At 31.8% G+C, this 21,038-nt stretch overlaps 1 protein-coding gene across 1 annotated transcript in view; it reads right to left on the reverse strand.

Annotated features, from left to right (window-relative positions):
- Positions 1 to 21,038, reverse strand: part of LOC114325529 (isoleucine--tRNA ligase, cytoplasmic) — a 33,133-nt gene extending 12,095 nt beyond the window's left edge. Inside the window, exons 1-5 of the mRNA XM_050654354.1 lie at positions 20,768 to 21,038; positions 20,390 to 20,697; positions 7,368 to 7,592; positions 6,792 to 7,312; positions 1,202 to 1,407 (exon numbers count right to left, since the gene is read on the reverse strand). Coding sequence (XP_050510311.1) covers positions 1,202 to 1,407; positions 6,792 to 7,312; positions 7,368 to 7,592; positions 20,390 to 20,697; positions 20,768 to 20,907 — 1,400 coding nt within the window. The 5' untranslated portion in view covers positions 20,908 to 21,038. The remainder of the gene's footprint in view (positions 1 to 1,201; positions 1,408 to 6,791; positions 7,313 to 7,367; positions 7,593 to 20,389; positions 20,698 to 20,767) is intronic.

Raw genomic sequence — 21,038 nt, forward strand, 5'->3', positions numbered from 1 at the left:
TACCAGCATTTGACAATGACGGGCTTCGTCGACTGATTTTGTGGAATTATGAAGATTGATTTTATTTAATTATTTATATAAATAAATATAATCTTCTTCTTCTTAAAGTCCGTCTCCTATCGGAGGTTGGAAATCATCACAGCTATTCTTATTTTACTGGCGGCCGCCCTAAATAGGTCGATGGAACTGCAGCCGAACCATTCCCTCAGATTTCTTAACCAAGATATTCTGCGCCTACCGATACTTCTCTTACCCCTTCTCTATAAATATAATAGAATTATTTATTATAAATATTAAATATTTATATAAATATATATGTATTAGGGTTTTGGAGAATGGCGAAAATGTGAAAAGTGGGATACAGAAACCATAAATAGCTCGAGAGGATTTTTGGAGTTTTTTAACTTTGCTTTTTTCAGAAATATTTACATTCTCAGATAATTTATTTAATGTATTGCAATGCAAGATTAACGAGATTGGTTTCTGTGTAAAAAAATAGCGAATTTAAAGATGTTATTAACAAAAAGAGAGAGATGACTTTGAAAAATGTTGGAATAATATGATGGCAAGAAGTTTTGAGTCTAAAAGGAAACGCATACGCACTGATAATGTTGGAGATGTAAAATAGTGCTACCGCCGACTATTATAATCTATAGTCTATAATACTATCAGATTTTAGATCAAATATGCCAACGAATGGAAAATAGGTTTAAGCATTTTGATGACCGAGACTTTAGTTCAGGTAGAAGAATTGAATTACATTATAACTAGGTGTTTTTACAATTTTTTTATAAATTGCTTCCTCTGTTTTAAATTTCACCGCAAGCCCCTGATCACAGGCAGTTCTGATGACTCTAAAAAGAAAAAAAAAAATATGTCAACTGACAACTGATGGTGGTGGTCTCTCAATCGAATTAAATCTAAAGCTGTCTTTCCTTATTCTTTATTTCTTATTGATTAGATTTTTAGTTCCCTTTGTGTTATTCTCTGTGCAATATCTGGCCTGGTGTTTACTAGCTTCGTATTTTTTGGCATATCTGCTTTTCCTTCCCCTACAATTCTAACTACAATATTTTGATCTTTTTGTTTAAGAGGGTATCATTAACCCAATTGAAAAGTGCAGAATACACAGCAAGTGACACTAAAGCTAACGAACATGCAAATATACACATTACTTTAATTAAAAAAATAAAACCCTTACCTGTTTCTACTGACAGCCCAATCTCTAGCTTCTTTTAACCAATTGGCGAATCTCTTGTCCCTAACAAATTCTGGTACCCAATAGGTATCGGATATAACTTCCTGAAGTTGATCTCTCATATGCTCAACTCTTATAAACCAAGATGGGATTGCGCGATATATAAGAGGAGTATCAGACCTCCAACAAAATGGATAACTGTGTTTAATCTGAAAATATAAGAAATATATCATATTTTGGGATCATATCAAGGTGGCTATTTCTTGGACCTCCAGTATACAAGGAAGTTAACAGAACCAGTGCTACGCTTTAACTGTCTATAATTAGCCTTAGTTTTATGGCGATTGTTAACACATTCTTTAAAAAAAGAGAAACTCAACTTATTATGTACAAAAGTGGAGTACAAGGAAAAATAAAAGAGAAGGGAAATTATATAAAAAGTGGCAAGAAACCAGATCCGAGACAGATCTTCAAAACTATATGATCGCGAAAAAGGAAGCGAAAGTAGCAGTAGCAAAAGCTAAAGCAGAAACGTATTCAAACCTATACGATCAACTTGATACCAGGGAAGCCGAAACAAAGATAATATATAAAATAGCCAAACAGAGAGCAAAGAAAGCAAAAGATTTTAATCAGATTAGATGTATCCGAGATGAAAATAATAAAATACTAGTTCACGAAAAGGATGTCAAAAAGAGATGGAGAAAATACTTTGACAGCTTATTAAATGAAGAATTTGACAGACAGCCTGTGGAGTCAACGGAGACAGTAACAGCAATGGTCACCAAAATAACAAACGCGGAAGTGGCCCAAGCGCTTTAACAAATAAAGAAAGGAAAAGCGGTAGGACCAGATGACATTCCTGGGGAAGTATGGAGAGCATTGGGAGAGGGTAACCGGTCAATTGCTCGAATGCAATTGCTCGAAAATCAATTGCTCGACATGAAAATTGCTCGAAATACAAATTGCTCGAATAAAAAAGAAAATTATATATCTAAAATATTTATGCAAAATAATACAAAATATAGACATAAGAAAGATTCTTGAATTAGGACAAATTATGTGATATGTCACATATATAATAGTATATTAATTTATGCTGAACAAGTACTTATTACAAATCTAAACTATCTTTGAACTTTTAAAATAATAAGAAGAATAATGGTTTTGATTTTCTCTCATTATGATAATTAGGTATTATAATAATTTCCAGGTATTAGGGAAATATTAAAATCATTACATACCCATTAACATGCTTACCCATTACCAATGTTTCTTTATTGGATATGTATTGGATTTTTCATTTTGATTGTATTCATTGTATTTTATGTCCCATTATTACACTTATTATATCATATAACAATTATGAACCACAAATTAACATCTGTGATTATATACGTGGAATTTCACATAATTTGTCATATTAAGAGTGTCTTTCTTATGTAAGTACCTACATATTAATATTTTTCATTAGTGTGAATAAATATTTTAGATATATACTTCTCGTTTTTATTTTATTTTATTTTATTCGAGCAATTGATTTTCGAGCAATTGCTTTCGAGCAATTGCATTCGAGTAATTGCATTCGAGCAATTGACCTAGAACCTTGGGAGAGACAGGATCAAGGTGGCTAGCAGGTTTATTTAATAGAATTATGGAAGTTGGACAAATGCCAGACGAATGGAGAAGCAGTCTACTAGTACCTGTCTACAAAAACAAGGGAGATATACAACAATGTACAAACTACAGGGCTATAAAACTACTTAGCCACACCATGAAAATATGGGAGAGAGTAATTGATAGACGGATACGTGAAGAGACCGAAATATCCGAGAATCAATTTGACTTTATGCAGGGCAGATCAACAACAGACGCAATTTTCATTATAAGGCAGTTGATGGAAAAATACAGGAGTAAAGAAACAAACGCTCATATGGTATTCATTGATCTTGAGAAAACATATGATAGAGTTCCTAGAGAGATTCTGTTGTGGGCACTCAATAAGAAAGGAGTCCCTGGTGAATATGTAAAGATTGTGAGGGATATGTATGAGGGAGTAACGACTAGTGTTAGGACAGGTGTGGGAGAGACTGATAAATTTCATGTGAAAAGTAGGATTGCACCAAGGCTCGGTGCTTAGTCCATATTTATTCTCATTAGTTTTGGACCAGATAACAGCGAAACTACAGGGTAACATTCCATGGTGCTTAATGTACGCTGATGATGTCGTGTTAGTAGGAAATAGTGAAAGAGAATTATAACAAAAACTGGAACAGTGGAGACAAGCTCTGGAGGAAAAAGGTTTAAAACTTAGTATAGTCGGTTCGCTAAACTCAGACGCAACTGGCTAGATATTTTAGTGGATAATTTTTTTGTTTTTTGCCAATTTTGCAAAAATTGGCGAAATTACTAACTATTTAGTGATTATTAACTACTTAGTAATTATTTTTTGCCAATTTTACTAAAACTGGCAAAATTACCGACTAAAATATCTAGAAAGTTGCGTTTGAGTTTAGCGAACAGACTATAGGACAAAGAGAGAGTATTTGGAATGTTCATTTAAAGATGGAGTTACTACAAATAAAAGGGTATCTTTGGATGGTGAACTGATTGTAAAAAGCAATAGTTTTAAGTACCTGGGATCGGTATTACAGAGTAATGGGGAAATAGATGGAGATGCATGCAGTAGAATTAGGGCTGGATGGATGAAGTGGAAGGAAGCGAGTGGTGTGTTGTGTGACAGAAAAGTTCCAATGAAGCTGAAAGGAAAATTCTATAAAACAGCTATAAGACCGGAAAAAAAAATAAATGGGAAACTTATACAATTAATAAATAAACTAAGTAGAAAAAAACAATATGAATCAAATAATTAGCCATTTATATATAATATACACTGCGCGTCAGAGAAAACGGGCACCCCAAAAAATGGGTCATTTTTGATGGCTCGTATCTCCTAAACCTGTTGTCCGATTTAAGTCATTTTTTAATATGTTATAGCCCTATTCTTTAGCAATATCGCTGTAATAATATTGTTGCTAACCAGGTCAATTTTTATTATACAGGGTGTCCCAGACTAATTTAGCCAGGCTATATCTCTTAAACGAATAGAGATTTTCGAATGGGACAAAAACTGATCTATTCCATTTGTAATACACTGTAATATGGTGTAGAAAAAATCATCCCCTAAATATTCATCCCTTAGTTACAACCCCTAACTTTAATTTTTTTAATAGCACCCTGTACATTTTTTAAAAGTTTTGGATGTGGTCTTCGATCGTCTATTTAACACATTTTTTGAAAATAAAATCGGTTAGTAAGTAATCAAGAAAAATATCAGTTTATTTTTGATAATTATGTGTCCCAGACTAATTTATCCAGGCTATATTTCTTAAACGAATAAAGATTTTCGAATGGGACAAAAACTAATCTATTCCATTTGTAATACACTTTAATATGGCGTAGAAAAAAAATCATCCCCTAAATATTCATCCCTTAGTTACAACCCCTAACTTATTTTTTAATAGCACCCTGTAACTAAGGGATGAACATGTAGGGGATGATTTTTTTCTACACCATATTAAAGTGTATTACAAATGGAATAGATCAGTCTTTGTGCCATTCGAAAATCTTTATTCTTTTAAGAAATATAGCCTGGATAAATTAGTTTGGAACACATAATTAACAAAATTAAACTGATATTTTCTTGATCATTTACGAGCCGATTTTATTTTTAAAAAATGTGTTGAATAGACGATCGAAGACCACATCCAAAACTATAAAAAAATGTACAGGGTGCTATTAAAAAAAAATTAAAGTTAGGGGTTGTAACTAAGGGATGAATATTTAGGGGATGATTTTTTCTACGCCATATAACAGTGTATTACAAATGGAATAGATCAGTTTTTGTCCCATTCGAAAATCTCTATTTGTTTAAGAGATATAGCCTGGCTAAATTAGTCTGGGACACCCTGTATACCGGGTGTACGAATCAAACTGTGTTTTGTTCTCAAAGTTCGCAACACCCTGGGGAATATTCTAGCACTTATAAAATACTAAGATTAAAACCCAACTATAGCCTCAGGTTTCCTTAACATTCTGTTTTTTGATTCATTCGCTTATGTTGGACAATACAAAAGTTAGGCACTTTAACAACTAGCCATGTTCTTCATCAGTACAGGGTGTTTCTAAATAAGTGGGACAAACTTTAAGGGGCATTTCATTAAAAAAAAATGACAGTTTGCTTTATAATCGTATGTCCGCAAATGCTTCGTTTCCGAGATACGGGATGTTGAATTTTTTCTTACAAACTGACGATTTATTTATTGCTTTAAAACCGGTTGAGATATGCAAATGAAATTTGGTAGGTTTTAAGACAGTTATTGCGCACTTTTTGACATACAATTAAGAATTTTATATTCACCATTGGCGTGCATACGGGTACTATGATCGGTCATATTACCCGTATGCGCGCCAATGGTGAATATAAAATTCTTAATTGCATGTCAAAAAATGCACAATAACTGTCACTTAAAACCTACCAAATTTTATTTGCATATCTCAACCGGAAAAATTCAACATCCCGTATCTCGGAAACGAAGCATTTGCGGACATATGTTTATAAAGCAAACGGTGATTATTCTTCATGCAGAAATGCCCCTTAAACTTTGTCTCACTTATTTAGAAACACCCTGTACTGATGAAGAACATGGCTAGTTGTTAAAGTTCCTAACTTTTGTATTGTCCAACATAAGCGAATGGATAAAAAAACAGAATATTAAGAAAACCTGAAGCTATAGTAACTATATAGTTGTACCTAGTGAAAACTTGAGGCTAATATTCCACAGGGTGTTGCGAACTTTAAGAAAAAAAAAACACAGTTTGATTCGTACACCCGGTATATAATGAAAATTTACCTATTTAGCAACAATATTATTACAGCGATATTGTTAAAGAACAAGGCTATAACATATTGAAAAAATTACTTAAATCGGACATCAGCTTTGGGAGATACGAGACATCAAAAATGACCCATTTTTTGGTGTGCTCGTTTTCTGTGATGCGCAGTGTATATTATTAATACCTCCAATGAAAATAAGCATAACATCTATAACAGCATTGTTAAGAGCATTATAACATATAGCAGTGAAGTTTGGCCACTTAAACAAAAATTCGAAAATATGCTCAGAACAACTGAAATGGACTTCTGGAGAAGATCTGCTGGTATACCAAGAATACATAAAATCAGAAATACAAGAATATTGTAGATAATGGATGTAAAGCATACAATAATTGACGATATAAAAACAAAGCAGCTGAGATGGTTTGGCCACGTACAACGTATGGAAGACGACAGATTACCGGAAAACCAGACGGATCACCAAAAGGACGGCGGAAAAGAGGAAGACCTAGGAAAAGCTGGATAGAAGGAATTCATAGGGAAATTAGAGAAAGGGGCTTGTACGAAGACATGTGCTACGATAGAGAACAATGGCGATTGGGAATCGGAAGACGTCGTAGAACGTTATGAACCGATTATATATATACTTCATGCCTGAAAAGCATAAGGAACACTGATAATAAGATAGTAAGTTACCTGAGATTGATGAATCAGTCTTCCAGTTTCTTTGAGCTTAGCAATGATATTTTTATCAGCATCTTTTACATATTGTCCCAAAAATTCTTTTACAGGTTCAACAAAACAGCCATTAGCATCAATAGGGCAAATCGGTTCTTGATCTCTAGTTATGGCACCATTTGCCAAACAAACTCTATTATCATCTTCTCCAAAATATGGAGCCTGATGTACAATGCCAGTACCTGACTCTGACGTCACATAATCGTCTACAAACACTCTAAATGCTTTATCTTTCAAGTGAGTGAAGTAGTTGAATATAGGTTCATAGCGGAGGCCTTCCAATTCTTTACCAGGAAAGGTTTTAATAACCTTAACATCATCAGCAGCAAATATAGATTCTATGCGGCATTCCATCATTACGTAAATCTTTTGAGTGCTAACTTGCTGAAATCTTGCATAAATTAAGTCTGGATGGACACAAGCTGCCATATTACTTGGTAAAGTCCAAGGGGTAGTGGTCCATACTAATAAGGCAGCACCTAAAATTTATTTATTTTGAATTTACTATAGTACAAACATTATGGTCTCGTTTACCTTCTTTATCATCTAAAATTGGCAGGCTCACTGTCACAGCAGGATCAACAACATCCTTGTAGTTTTGTCCAGTCTCAAAATTTGATAAAGGTGTATTACATGTTGTAGAGTATGGCATTACTTTGTTGCCTTTGTAAACTAAACCTTTGACATACAGTTGCTTAAATACCCACCAAACAGTTTCCATAAACCACGGATATAATGTCTTGTAATCATTTTTAAAATCTAAAATATAACCAAAGTTTTTTAAGTATAGTTTTACTAATTGAATCGTTTATTTCAGAAACTACTTAAGTGACAAAATATCAAAAATTGTGTTTTTGGTGGTACTATACAATTTAAAGGTAAATACATCTTTTAGTGCAGAAATAACTTATGTTCCATATCAGCAATGCTATTTATTTGGCATCCTTGAAAATAATCTGTTTATGTCAGAAAAAACCCAAGCGCCGTTGCTTAGGTTCTTTCTGCGGTAAATTTCACTGAGGCCGTTCTAGATATACTACATATTTATTGCCCCACCGATTTCTATAACCGAGTTACAGGGTATTTTGTACAATCGATTTTGCCCATTTCTTTCTGGATTCATCACTTTAGAACCTCCTTGTATATTATTTTGATATTTGGTATACATATGTCTCATTTAGAACCCAAACGACCCAACTACTAATCACAAGAAAAATCCAGGTCCTGATTAACAAAAAATATAAAGTAATTGTTACATTGAAACAACACTGTATATAGAAATTTTCAAAATCTGTTTGCATATTTGAAGAGAGCAAAAAAAATGAGTTTTAGTCCAAGCTGTGGGTGAAAAATAGATCTATTTCAGGAATTTTTGAAACCTATCAGGTGTTGTAAAGGACGATGCCAGGAATAACTTATACTAAAATGTAACCAAAAATTGTGTGCGGTTTTTTATTTATGATGATTTTCATTTGTTAAATTTGCAATTTTTAAAGATTTTTAATTTTGCAGCTTAGGATAATAATTTTAGAGAAAAAGTTTTAAATAGAAAATTGTAGGAAATTAAAAAACCTACAATTTGAGCTATTGCAAGTTTAATTTCGTTAACGTTATTGCAAATAAGCCTTCGAAAGGTCCAAAATGGCCGTTTTTTGCAATTGCGTTATTTATTGTAAAAATAACTTTTATGTATTTTTTAAGGCTTTAAAATGAAGATCTTTCAATACTAAACAAAAAAAAATTGTAGTGCCCAATTTGTGAACTTGTTGCTTAGATATTAGAATTTGTTTATCCCAAGAGGTCAAATGTCCAAGGCTATAACTTTTTGAATAATAATCGTAAAGAGTTAATCGAAGATCCACTCTCCTTCAAAAGACTTATATTTTCATATTCTGATGTAAATAAATGCGTATAACATTTTTCAAACTCTCATTTCGGGTTTCAAAATAAGGGAGCAAATTTCGTTATAAACATTTAGAACTGATGCCGCCCCTGTACATCCTATAGGTTTCTAACTTGCAGATTATTGTTGCTGAAGCCAAAATAAAGATTCAAAACTGAATAAAAATATTCTACGACCAACTGAAGCCGAGATAATTGTTTTTGTTTTCTTAAATCGTAGTGACTTTATTTATAACAATTAAGAAATTATTTCACAGTCATTGACTAAAGAAAGACTGATATTATTTTAAAATAAAAATTATTTTGACCGAAAGTTACATTTAATAATTAAAAATGATTTTTAAAGTGTAGTGGAGATTTATTTTTCGTTTCGACTGTGATTTATTGTGTCGGTAGCCCTTAACAACTGCTAGAAACTTATAATACATTAAATCACGGTTTTCGCTTTAAATTTTAAAGCACCGCACCGCTTGGATTGGCATGAAATTTGGCAAACACATAAATAATATGTTAAAGAATAAAAATGATATTGGGCATCTGTGTGCTTTTGTCCTAGGGGTGAGTTTCACCCCTTCTAAGGGATGAAAAAGTCTAATTCTAAGCACCTTTTGTTCTATAGCATTTTTTCACCAATTAATACCTTTCGAGTTATTTTCGAGTAAATACCTTCATTTTTCAACAACAAAGAAAAACACGTTTTTAGGCGGTTTTTGACAAATAACTCAAAAAGTAAGTATTTTATTGAAAAAAAGAGTTTTAACAAAAATACAGCAAATTAAAAATTGAAAAAAATGGTGTACGCGTGAAATCGCTACACCCAGTAGAAACAAAGTTCTAGCTAATGAAAAGGAGGTTCATATCCGTCAAATTTCAAAGTGAATTATTTCAACGTGAAATAACCGAAAAATCATGCACTTTTTGGAGAAAAATCATTACAACTTTTTTAAAGTGTTTAATGTTTTAAAAAAAAGTTATAGCATCAAAAGTAAGCAAGTTACGCTGAAAATAAAGTTGATCTCTTTTTTTTTTGGTAAAAAACTCGGGAAAGTCACCCCCTAATTAGCATCAAAAATGAAATTAATCAATTTTACTTCAATGTTGTTTTACTCGTTTATGTGTCGTTTATGTCTGTAAGTTTCATCGGTTCAAAGTGCTTATTTTTGAAGGGGCAGCAGTTAAACGACTTGAACTAGTCAATAATCACGAGTGTGTGCAAATTAAGAACAGCCATATCTTAACAAATTTTTGCCTTCCAAAAAAAGCAAAAAATCCAAAATATTCATAACAGCAAAAACTAAATTTTTTTACTCTTTGTGATTTTTGGTCACATTAATCAATTTTAAGTTATTTAGAAAAAACATGTTTTTTAAATTAAAAATTAAAACAGATTTACTTTAAAACCATTTTTTTTAATAAGCCCTTTGAACCGATGATACTTACAGATCATATAAATAATACATGAGCAAAGTAACTTGTGAAGCGGTAATGATTAATTTGATTTAAGATGCTAAGTGGGGTTTACTTTCGAGTTTTTTGACCAAAAAAAAAGAGATCAACTTTATTTTCAGAGTAACTTGCTTACTTTTGATGCTATAAACATTTTTTAACATATTTTTTTAAATACTTTAAAAAATGATTTTTCTCCAAAAAGTACATGATTTTTTTATTATTTCACGTTGAAATAATTCACTTTGAAATTTGACGGATATGCACCTATATTTCATTAGCTAGAACTTTGTTTATACTGGGTGTAGAGATTTTATGCATACATCATTTTTTTCAATTTTTAATTTGCTATATTTTTGTTAAAACCCATTTTTTCAATAAAACACTTATTTTTTGAGTTATTTGTCAAAACCCGCCTAAAAACGTGTTTTTTTGTTGTTGAAAAATTAAGGTATTTACTCGAAAATAACTCGAAAGGTATTAACTTGGTGAAAAAATGCTATAGAACGAAAAGTGCTTAGAATTAGACGTTTTATCCATTTGCGAACTTATTTTGAACATATATTTTTTCACCCCTCATAAGGGGTGAAACACCCCCAGGACAAAAGCACACAGAGGCCCAATATCATTTTTATTCTTTAATATGTTATCTATGTGTTTGCCAAATTTCATGTCAATCCAAGCGGTGCTTTAAAATTTAAAGCAAAAACCGTGATACAATGTATTATAAGTTGCTAGCCGTTGCTAAGGGCAACCGACACAATAAATCATAGTCGTAACGAAAAATAAATCTCCATTACACTTTAAAAATCATTTTTAATAATTAAATGTAATTTTCGGTTAAAATAATATTTATTTTAAGATAATATAAGTCTTTCTTTAGTCAATGACTGTGAAATAATTTCTTAATTGTTATAAATAAAGTCACTACGATTTAAGAAACCAAAAACAATTATCTCGGCTTCAGTTGGTCGTAGAAAATTTTTATTTAGTTTTGAATCTTTATTTTGTCTTCAGCAACAATAACCTGCAAGTTAAAAACTCATAGGATGTACAGGGGGGCTTCAGTTCTAAATGTTTATAACGAAATTTGCCCCCTTATTTCAAACCCGAAATAATAGGTTGAAAAATGTTATACGCATTTATTTACATCAGAATATGAAAATATAAGTCTTTAGAAGGAGAGCGGATCTTGGATTAACTCTGTACGATTTTTTTTTCAAAAAGTTATAGCCTTGGACATTTGAGCTCTTGAGATAAACAAATTATAATATCTAAACAACAAGTTCACCAATCGGGCACTACAGATTTTTTTTTATATTTAGTATTGAAAGATCTTCATTTTAAAGCCTTAAAAAATACATAAAAGTTATTTTTAGAATAAATAACGCAATTGCAAAAAACTGCCATTTTGGACCTTTCGCAGGCTGTTTTGCAATAACTTATTAACGAAATTAAACTGGCCATAGCTCAAATTGTAGGTTTTTAATTCACTACAATTTTCTATTTAAAAGTTTTTCTCTAAAATGAATATCCTAAACTGCAAAATTAAAAATCTTTAAAAATTGTAAATTTAACAAATGAAAATCGTCATAAATAAAAAACCGCACAAAATTTTTGGTTACATTTTAGTATAAGTTATTCCTGGCATCGTCCTTTGCAACACCTAATAGGTTTCAAAAATTCCTGAATTATATCACGTTTTTCACCCACAGCCTGGGGTATTTATGCGTTCGCTTCACTTTTTTGCGCAGATAATTCAATGGCTTTGCTTTTGAAATTATATTGAAATTTTTAAGGACGGCAGGGTCTCACTAGTCTGCGACTATATGCAAAACTTACCCGACTACTTAATATGTTTCAAATTAGGCCTAGTAAAAGCAGACCAACAAATTAATGGTTTGACTTATTTTCAATAATAATTAAAAAAAACCACTCATTACACTCATTTATTGCAGAAACCACCTAAGTGAAATTTTTTCAAAAATTTAAACTTAAAAACTTAATGACAAAAACAATGGAAATTAATAGATCATTCCAATACCATGTTTTTGATTTATAAAAAAATATTTGAAGGATACTAGAATTATACTTAAGCTGCGAAACAGTTTTTTAGTTTTCCAAAAGTTGAAAAATGTGCACTTAGGTGATTTCTGAAATAAACGATTCAATTAGAAGCTGTAAGAATTTGAAATTATCACAATCTAATTAAATAATCACAAAGCTGCTTATTAATTTTGTTGTTTACTACTCAATAGTATAGATCTGTCTAAAAACATAATTAGAGGACATTGTGAAATTACTTATGAAAAGAGAAGTAGGTAGATTAATCACCAGCAAATTTTACAGAATTGCATGATAATAATTATTATTGTTGGATCATTGATTGAAACTACCCGTTATCAAGAACTACCCCTCGTTCGAAAGTAAATAAAAGTCTCTATCAAAAAACCTATATTTTTATCTATATTTTTAGCTTCTAAGTTAAAGTATAAAAATGTTGCATAAAAATGAATAACAAAAACTGTCTATTTCTAAGGGATCTCAACGTAAATAATAAAAATATAATATTTTTATTACGTGGTACGGAAATATGACCAGTCAGGGATGTTGATGTGTCAAATCTCCGACTTCTGATTTCAATATTACTCACAAAACATCACGGGTTAATATCTGTTCCTCGAGTATCGATGAGTTCTGATTACCCAGCAAAAAACGAAAATACAACCGACTTTCCCAGACACATTATCTGAATAAAATATATACAATTGCTGAGTTGCCTTTTTGGTTGGTAGGGTTTGGTATTTCTATGATGAAGGTAAACCCTTAAAAATGAGAATGACAATATACAGTGCTAGTCAAAAGTCCGTACCCCCCCTCGTATCTTTTGAACGGTTATATCTATAATAGTGAAATTTTGAGAGAGGAAATAAACGGACGTACGCTTCTTAACTAGTCATGACAGGTGACGTAATAGTGACATATGGCTTTACAGCGCCACTGTGACAGATAATTTTAAATGGGACCTTATGGCAAGTGATACTTCATTTGAAAGGTATTGAAAATACCTATTCAGTCATACTATTTTTTTTGGGTTTAAGTTGATTTTGATTTTGGTGAATAAATGAAATAAATATAACTTTGTAGTTTCGCATTTAATTATTAAAAATTCAAATGTCCGCCCATGGTTATTTTGTCAAAAAAGTTGACATTTTTCAGCTCTCTAGTAGTTTTTACGTCAACGTCAACCTTTTTGACAAGTAACCATAGGCGGAGGTTTGAATTTTTATTAATTAAATGCGAAACTACAATTTTATATTATTTTATTTATTCATCCAAATGAGCTTAAACTCAAACAAAATTATTATAGCTGAATGGGTATTTTCAATACCTATCAAACGAGGTATCGCTTACCATAGGGTACCATTTAAAATTATCTGTCACAGTGGCGCTGTAAAGTCATCTGTCACTTTTACGTCACATGTCATGACTAGTTAAGAAGCCTACGTCCGTTCATTTCCTTCCTTAAAATTTCACTATTATAAGTATAACCGTTCAAAAGATACGAGGGGGGTACGGACTTTTGACTAGCACTGTATGATACGTCCGCTTTTTACTTTTAGGTAGGGCAAAACTTGATATGTTACTTGACTTCTTATGTTGGTTACTTTTTGTTTTTGGGTTGGCAAAACATGATTCTAACTTTCAAAATGCTCTCCTGAAAAGTTTGGTTACACACATATCAACTACATATTGTAAAAACACTACAGATATAATATTACCAAATTTAATCTAGCCCTAGAAAATGTCTTCAACACTACAAATTAGTCAACATATGACATCAAGGTTAATGGCAACAAGTTAAACTACCTCAGATTCGCTGACATTGTGATTAAAGCGAACATATTCAAGGAACTATAAACTCGGTGTTGTCGAATTGAGGACCGCTACCTGAACAGCCAAAATAAGTGCACCGAATTACGAACCGTACGAGAGATAGGTAGGTAATTAGGGTTAATGAGGGTCCGATTCTTTAACGAGATTTTAATGAGTAAGGAAATATTTAATAATAAAATATTATTTTATCAATCAATTTCTGCACAATGGCCCACCACAAAGATCGTTGGATGCAGGTTTCATCTTGGCCAAGCTTGGTACAGGAAAATACAGAGTTTAGGCTTAAGAATATAAAGATGGAAAAAGTGAAAGTGGAAAGTGGCTGAGGTGTCTTTTTGGACTTGCTTTTTTAAAAGCAGAGGAGGTTGGAGAATGTTTTTCTTTGGATTTGGCTGAATTTCAGTCAAATCATCTGCATAAAGCTGCGGTAGATTTTGCGGACTATTTAATAGACAATTATGTTGGTGAAAATTCTTTATTTCCACCAACACTTTGGGTTAAAGCAGCTGTAACTACAGAAAATTCTACAAATGCATGCGAGTCCTTTCACTCTCGATTTAATTCAAATTTCTATTCGATGCACCCTCCGTTGTATTTATTTGTAAACGTTTTGAACAATTTTCAAACAGATACTTACATTCGTATTCAAAGCGTTGAGGGGCCTGTTAAATGTAAGAACAAAATTGTTAGGCGAAGATTAAACATGTTAACTTCTAAAATGTCGGAATATAATAACGGTTTGTTGAGACGAATAGATTTTGTAAAATTTGCATGATGTTTTCATAAAGTATAAATATTAAATGTAAATATGTGTAACTCTTTTATTTTTATAAATATTAAATGTAAATATGTGTAACGCTTTTATGTTTAAAATATTGTTTCTTAAATAGGCAACAAATATCTACGATTATTGGGATTCATACTTTTAATAATATTTTATACCTGAGTATAATGATTTCATTGTGCGATTTTTTCAGGGGTATAAAAGTAAACCCAACTTAAAATTTCATTTTGCTCCTCAATTCGTGTCTGCTCTATAAACTATGGTAGAGAAATTCACAGACAGCTACTAATCTGGCAATCTCCAACAAAGATAAACACAGATGACCCCACATGTATAAGGCAATGAGATAGAACAAGTCCGAATATACAGGGTGATTGATTAGTGGGGTAAAACTCCATAGATTCGTTATAGTAATAAAAGATAGCGATAAAAGTCAATAACAAAAATTGTAGCCGACTTTTAGCTTCACATTACAAAATTAGTTAGAATGTTACAGGGTGTTCGATAACATATACTGGCAGACCAAACTTATGTTTTTTTAACTGGAACAAACACCCTCTATTTTATTTTATATTCGAGATCCTGTTAACTTCTTCATCACAAGAATATAAAGGTTGGGTATGTTATACAGGGTATTTACAAAGTTATAACCAATTTTATATGAAAATCGTAACAAAAGTTCAACTTTCTGTATAAAATAAGCACAACAGCAATGGTTTATTGATGCCATATTTTTTTATTTATTGTCAAAATTTTAAAAATAATTGCTTTTTTCAATTTTCTTTATATCTAATACAGGGTGAGTTAAAACGCAAGTACATTATTTTCTCAGTAATTTTAAATGGAACACCCTGTATTTTATATCACTATTGAAAAGTACCATTACCGTACTTTAATTTTTAGATAACATTCCCTATGTCTAAATTTATTAGTTTTCGAGATATTTTCATTTTTCAATGGACCAGTAGCGTGGCCAACCAAATTACTAGAATTTAATAAACTGGACTGATTTTGTTGGGGTTACTTTAAGATTGAAGGTTATAAAATGCCTCCAACAACAAGAGATGAGATGAAAAATAGAATACAAAGTGTATTTCTATTTCGAAGTGTTAATTTACAAATGCTTCAAGTAACTCATTTAATGACCGTTTTTAGACATGCATAAATGTGTTTACTGGGCATGCATATTTACCGGGCCCGGATAGCTCAGTCGGTAGCATGTCTGACTTCCATGCAGGTAGGCCGGGGTTCGAAACCCAGCACCAGCGACAACATCTAGATATTTTTAAAAATGTCTCTAGGCCCCAGGTCGACTCAGCCTGAATAAAAATGAGTACCTTGGGTAAAATCAGGGGTAATAATAGGCGGTTGAAGCGTAGCACTGCCCATGTTGCCTTGCTTGTATACCGTAGGCCCTAGATATAGCAAAGCAGACTACCCTGCTATAATCCCAAAGCCTCCTTAGTGGTATAAAACGGGAGACTATTATTTTAATGTGTTAGGAGGTCATTTTGAACAACTTATGTAATTAAATGTTTAAAAATTTTTATTAAAAGTTGCTTTTAATTTTTTCAAAAATGTTGTATTTTCTTTTTTGGAAAATTTTTTACTGATAAATTATTTTTCGTTCTTTATTTGTTACATTTACATACAAAAGTAGTTTTTAATTGTTTTCACAAAATGTTGTATTTTGTGTTTGTGTCTTTTTACCCTAAATAAAATACAGGGTGTTCCATTTAAAATTACTGAGAAAATAATGTACTTGCGTTTTGACTCACCCTGTATTCAATATAAAGAAAATTAGCAATATCAATCATTTATGTAAATTTTGACAATAAACAAAAAAAAATGGAATCAATAATCCATTGCTTTTGTACTTATTTTTATTTATACAGTGAGTTGAACTTGTTACGATTTTCATAATTGGTTATAACTTTGTAAATACCATGTATACCTAACATAACAAACTTTTATATTTTTGTAATGGAGAAGTTACGAAGATTTCGATTATGAAATAAAATACAGGGTGTTCCATTAAAAAAAACATAAGTTTGGTCTACCACTATGCTATCGAACACACTGTAACATTCTAATTAATTTTGAAATGTGAATCTCAAAGCTGGCTACAATTTTTGTCATTACTTTTTATTGCTATCTATTACTATAACAGATCTACGGAGCTTTACCCTACTAATCAATCACCCTGTATATCTACCTAGGCCAAATTTTAAAATTTGACAAAGTGCAGAAAATATTATACCCTGTTTTCAATTTAAACCAGGAAGAGTAAACTCAAAAGGCAGATTCACACTCAATAATGTCATTAGAAAAATTACCAAATACATCTTCCTTTTTGGTTGATCATATAGCCCTTCTACAGTAATCCATACATATTATATTATTATACTAATACGTCACTAAAGAGTTTTAAAAACAACTCATTTTTATATAAAGCTGACTAGAAATCAAATAAAAGAATAATGCAGAATATGCAAAAAATCTCCAATATATCTTCATTACCCTATGAAATGCCAATAGTGTCAAAATTTCATAAATGTCAATAGTGTCAAAATTTCCTAACAGTTGAGTAAACTTGCCTTTTTAGTTGGACCAATTACAAACAAGGATTACAGAACAGTAAATTTGAACTACTCTTACTAGTTTAAAAACAGGATATAGACGAATAAGACTGACCTACAGTCCGTCTAATATACTTACCGTTAGTAGAGAGATCTAAGTTGACATAGTTGCCAAAATATAAAAAAATCCTAAATCCATTTTAAATCAGATATATTACATAATTATTGTAAACGTGGATTATACAGGGTGTCCCGAAAAGATTGGCCATAAATTATACCACAGATTCTGGTGTCAAAAATAGATTGATTGAACCTCACTTACCTATATACAATAGTGCACACAAAAAAAGTTACAACCCTTTGAAGTTACAAAATGAAAATCGATTTTTTTTCATATATCGAAAACTGTTACAGATTTTTTATTGAAAATGGACATATGGCATTTTTATGGCAGCAACATCTTAAAAAAAAATTAAAGTGAAATTTGTGTACCCCATAAAAATTTTATGGGGGTTTTGTTCCCTTCAACCCCCCAAACTTCTGTGTACGTTCCAATTAAATTATTATTGTGGCACCATTAGTTAAACACAATGCTTTAAAAACTTTTTTGTCTCTTAGTACTTTTTCGATAAGCCAGTGTTTATCGAGATATTTGGAATATTTGTCGAATCCACCACATATTTGTATATTATGGTTAAGTACGATTATACTCGTAGACCTTTTAGTAATCTGAAAATTTATTTATGATTTACATTTTTAGGTATATTTTGAAAAAAGAGGCCGCATCTCGATAAAAGGTGACTTATCAAAAAAAGACTAAGAGGCAAAAAAGTTTTAAAAACACTGTGTTTAACTAATGGTACCACAATAATATTTTAATTGGAACATACACACGAACAAAATCCCCATAAAATTTGTATGTAAAAATATTAAATAAGAAGCCGCAACTCGATAAAATCTGGCTTATCAAAAAAATACTAAGAGGCAAAAAAGGTTTAAAAACGTTGTGTTTAACTAATGGTACCACAATAATGAATTAATTGGAACGTACACAAAAGTTTGGGGGGGTTGAAGGGAACAAAACCCCCATAAAATTTTTATGGGGTGCACAAATTTCACTTTAATTTTGACTACATATGGACTGGAGACCATGGCCTTTACAAAGAAAACCTTAGAGCAGCTCAGTACAACTCAAAGAGCGATGGAGAGGGCCATGCTAGGGATTAGTTTGAGAGACAAAATTCGAAATCTCGACATTCGTGAAAGAACAAAGATTACTGATGTCGCAGAACGTATAGCAAGGCTCAAGTGGCAATGGGTCGGACATGTTGCCCGAGATAATCTTGAAAAATGGACACAGAGACTAACAAACTGGAGACCAAGAGAGAACAGGCGAGGAGTAGGCAGACCGCAGAAGAGGTGGGCAGATGATATCAAACAAGTCACGGGCAAACAGTGGATGAGAATTGCCAAGAGTAGAAATCGATGGAAGCAAATGGAAGAGGCCTATGTCCAGCAGTGGACGAACACAGGCTGAAGAAGAAGAAGAAGAATTTTGTTTTAAGATGTTCCTGCCATAAGAATGATACATGTCCATTTTTAATAAAAAATCTCTAATAGTTTTCGATATATTGAAAAAAATCGATTTTTATTTTGTAACTTCAAAGGGCTGTAACTTTTTTTATCAGCACATTTCTACAGCATAAGTTCAATCGAACTATTTTTGACCCCAGAATGTATGGTATAATTTATGACCAATCTTTTCGGGACACCCTGTATAACAAAACACATTAATGTTGAATGTAATTAAATAAAAACTTTAGAAATAGAAAACAATAATTAAGTTATAATCTTACGTTAAAGTAAATAATAAAAACAAATATAATAAATCAAATACTTATAGTAAAGAATAAAAACAAATCTGAAGTGTCATCACCGCAACTGTCAAATAAATGTTACTAATTTATGCCAAAATATCACTTTCGTTCGATTACAGTTACAGTGTGTTCCGAACAAATGTGCTTCATAAAAACGCTTTATAATCCATTTATACAAATTAAATGAAACATATTATTGTGTATTTCTTTAAGTTAACATTAACAGAAATCTTCAAATATTATTTCTATGCGTATATAATAAAATATGTATAGTGGCTGTAATTTCAGTGTACTCAGCAAAATGATTCTAAAAAAGAACACACCTACCGCCTAAATATTTCGTGTTGGTATCATGTGACGTTACAGGCTATGACATGGATGATGTGCAACAGTAACGGCCGGTTTCACAAAGTAAAGTTAACTTGTGGTTAACAGATAACCTCAAAATTACCCCAAAATATGCGTTTCATTTTTTTAATTGTTACCCTTCTGGGTATACCCATAAGGGTAACCCACTCCAACCTCTGGTTAAAAATTCTGTGAGTTAACCATACTTCGCCGTTGACCTGAAACTAAAACACATATTTTGGGGTAACCTCTGGTTATCTCTTAACCACAAGTTAACTTTACTTTGTGAAACCGGTCGTAAGTATATTAGACGGAGTATAGGTAGGATTTGGAAAAATCTCGTTGAATACCAAAATACCTCAATACTTGAGGAGCAAAGTGTTCAACCAGTGCATCCTTTTTATCATGACATATTGATGTCAAACCTGGACCCTAATCAAGGAAAATATGAACTAACTAGCTACAACAGAAAAGCAATAGAAAGAGCAATTTTAGGTATACAACTGTTACATAAAAAGAGGAACAACTAGGTAAGGCTAAAAACAAAAGTTGAGGATATCGCAGGTTGTACTGTTAGCTGCTACACAAAAAGACCAACTTTGGAATGCCACAATACAGCATTCTGAAGTTCCTATTGTACAGACTCCTCTAATTATTTATTTTTTTTTAATGGTACTAACGATGGAACATAGAAATGAAAAATGATTTGTATCATTAACATACCAATCCAACGTCCAATCCTACTAACAATTTTTTCCCAATCACCACTGTACCTCATTACAATCTTTCTACATTCTTCATTGTATTTTGCAATACCCATTTTCATTACATCATCAGGTCCTTTTATCCCAAGTTTTTTGTCAATTTCATATTCCACTGGTAAACCATGTGTATCCCATCCAAACCGTCGTTCTACATGAAAGCCTTGTTGATGAGCATACCTGGTGACTACATCTTTAATAGTGCCAGCTAGTATATGGCCATAATGTGGTAAACCAGTAGCAAAGGGAGGGCCATCATAAAATGTGTATCTAGAAAATATAATTTACTTTGAAATGAATCGAATACATAAATTATTTGCACATCTTGTACTTAACTTACTTTGGTTTTCCTTTTGATTGCTTCAGGCATGATTTAAAGGCATCAATTTGTTTCCAGTAGGCAAGGATTTTTACTTCTTCATCGGGAAAATTTACCGATTCTGGAACTCTCGGTATTTGTTGAAGTTTCTTTTCAGTCATCTTTAAATTAGTGTCCTGTATAAAAATAATTCACAATATATTTAATATTGCATCAGGAACATCAGGAATACGAGAAATACATACGGTAAAAGTTCATAACCTAAAAAAGAGAACAAATGATAAGATGATAA

This window comes from Diabrotica virgifera, chromosome 1 (genome assembly GCF_917563875.1).
Source record: "Diabrotica virgifera virgifera chromosome 1, PGI_DIABVI_V3a".
NCBI classification, from domain to species: Eukaryota; Metazoa; Arthropoda; class Insecta; order Coleoptera; family Chrysomelidae; genus Diabrotica; species Diabrotica virgifera.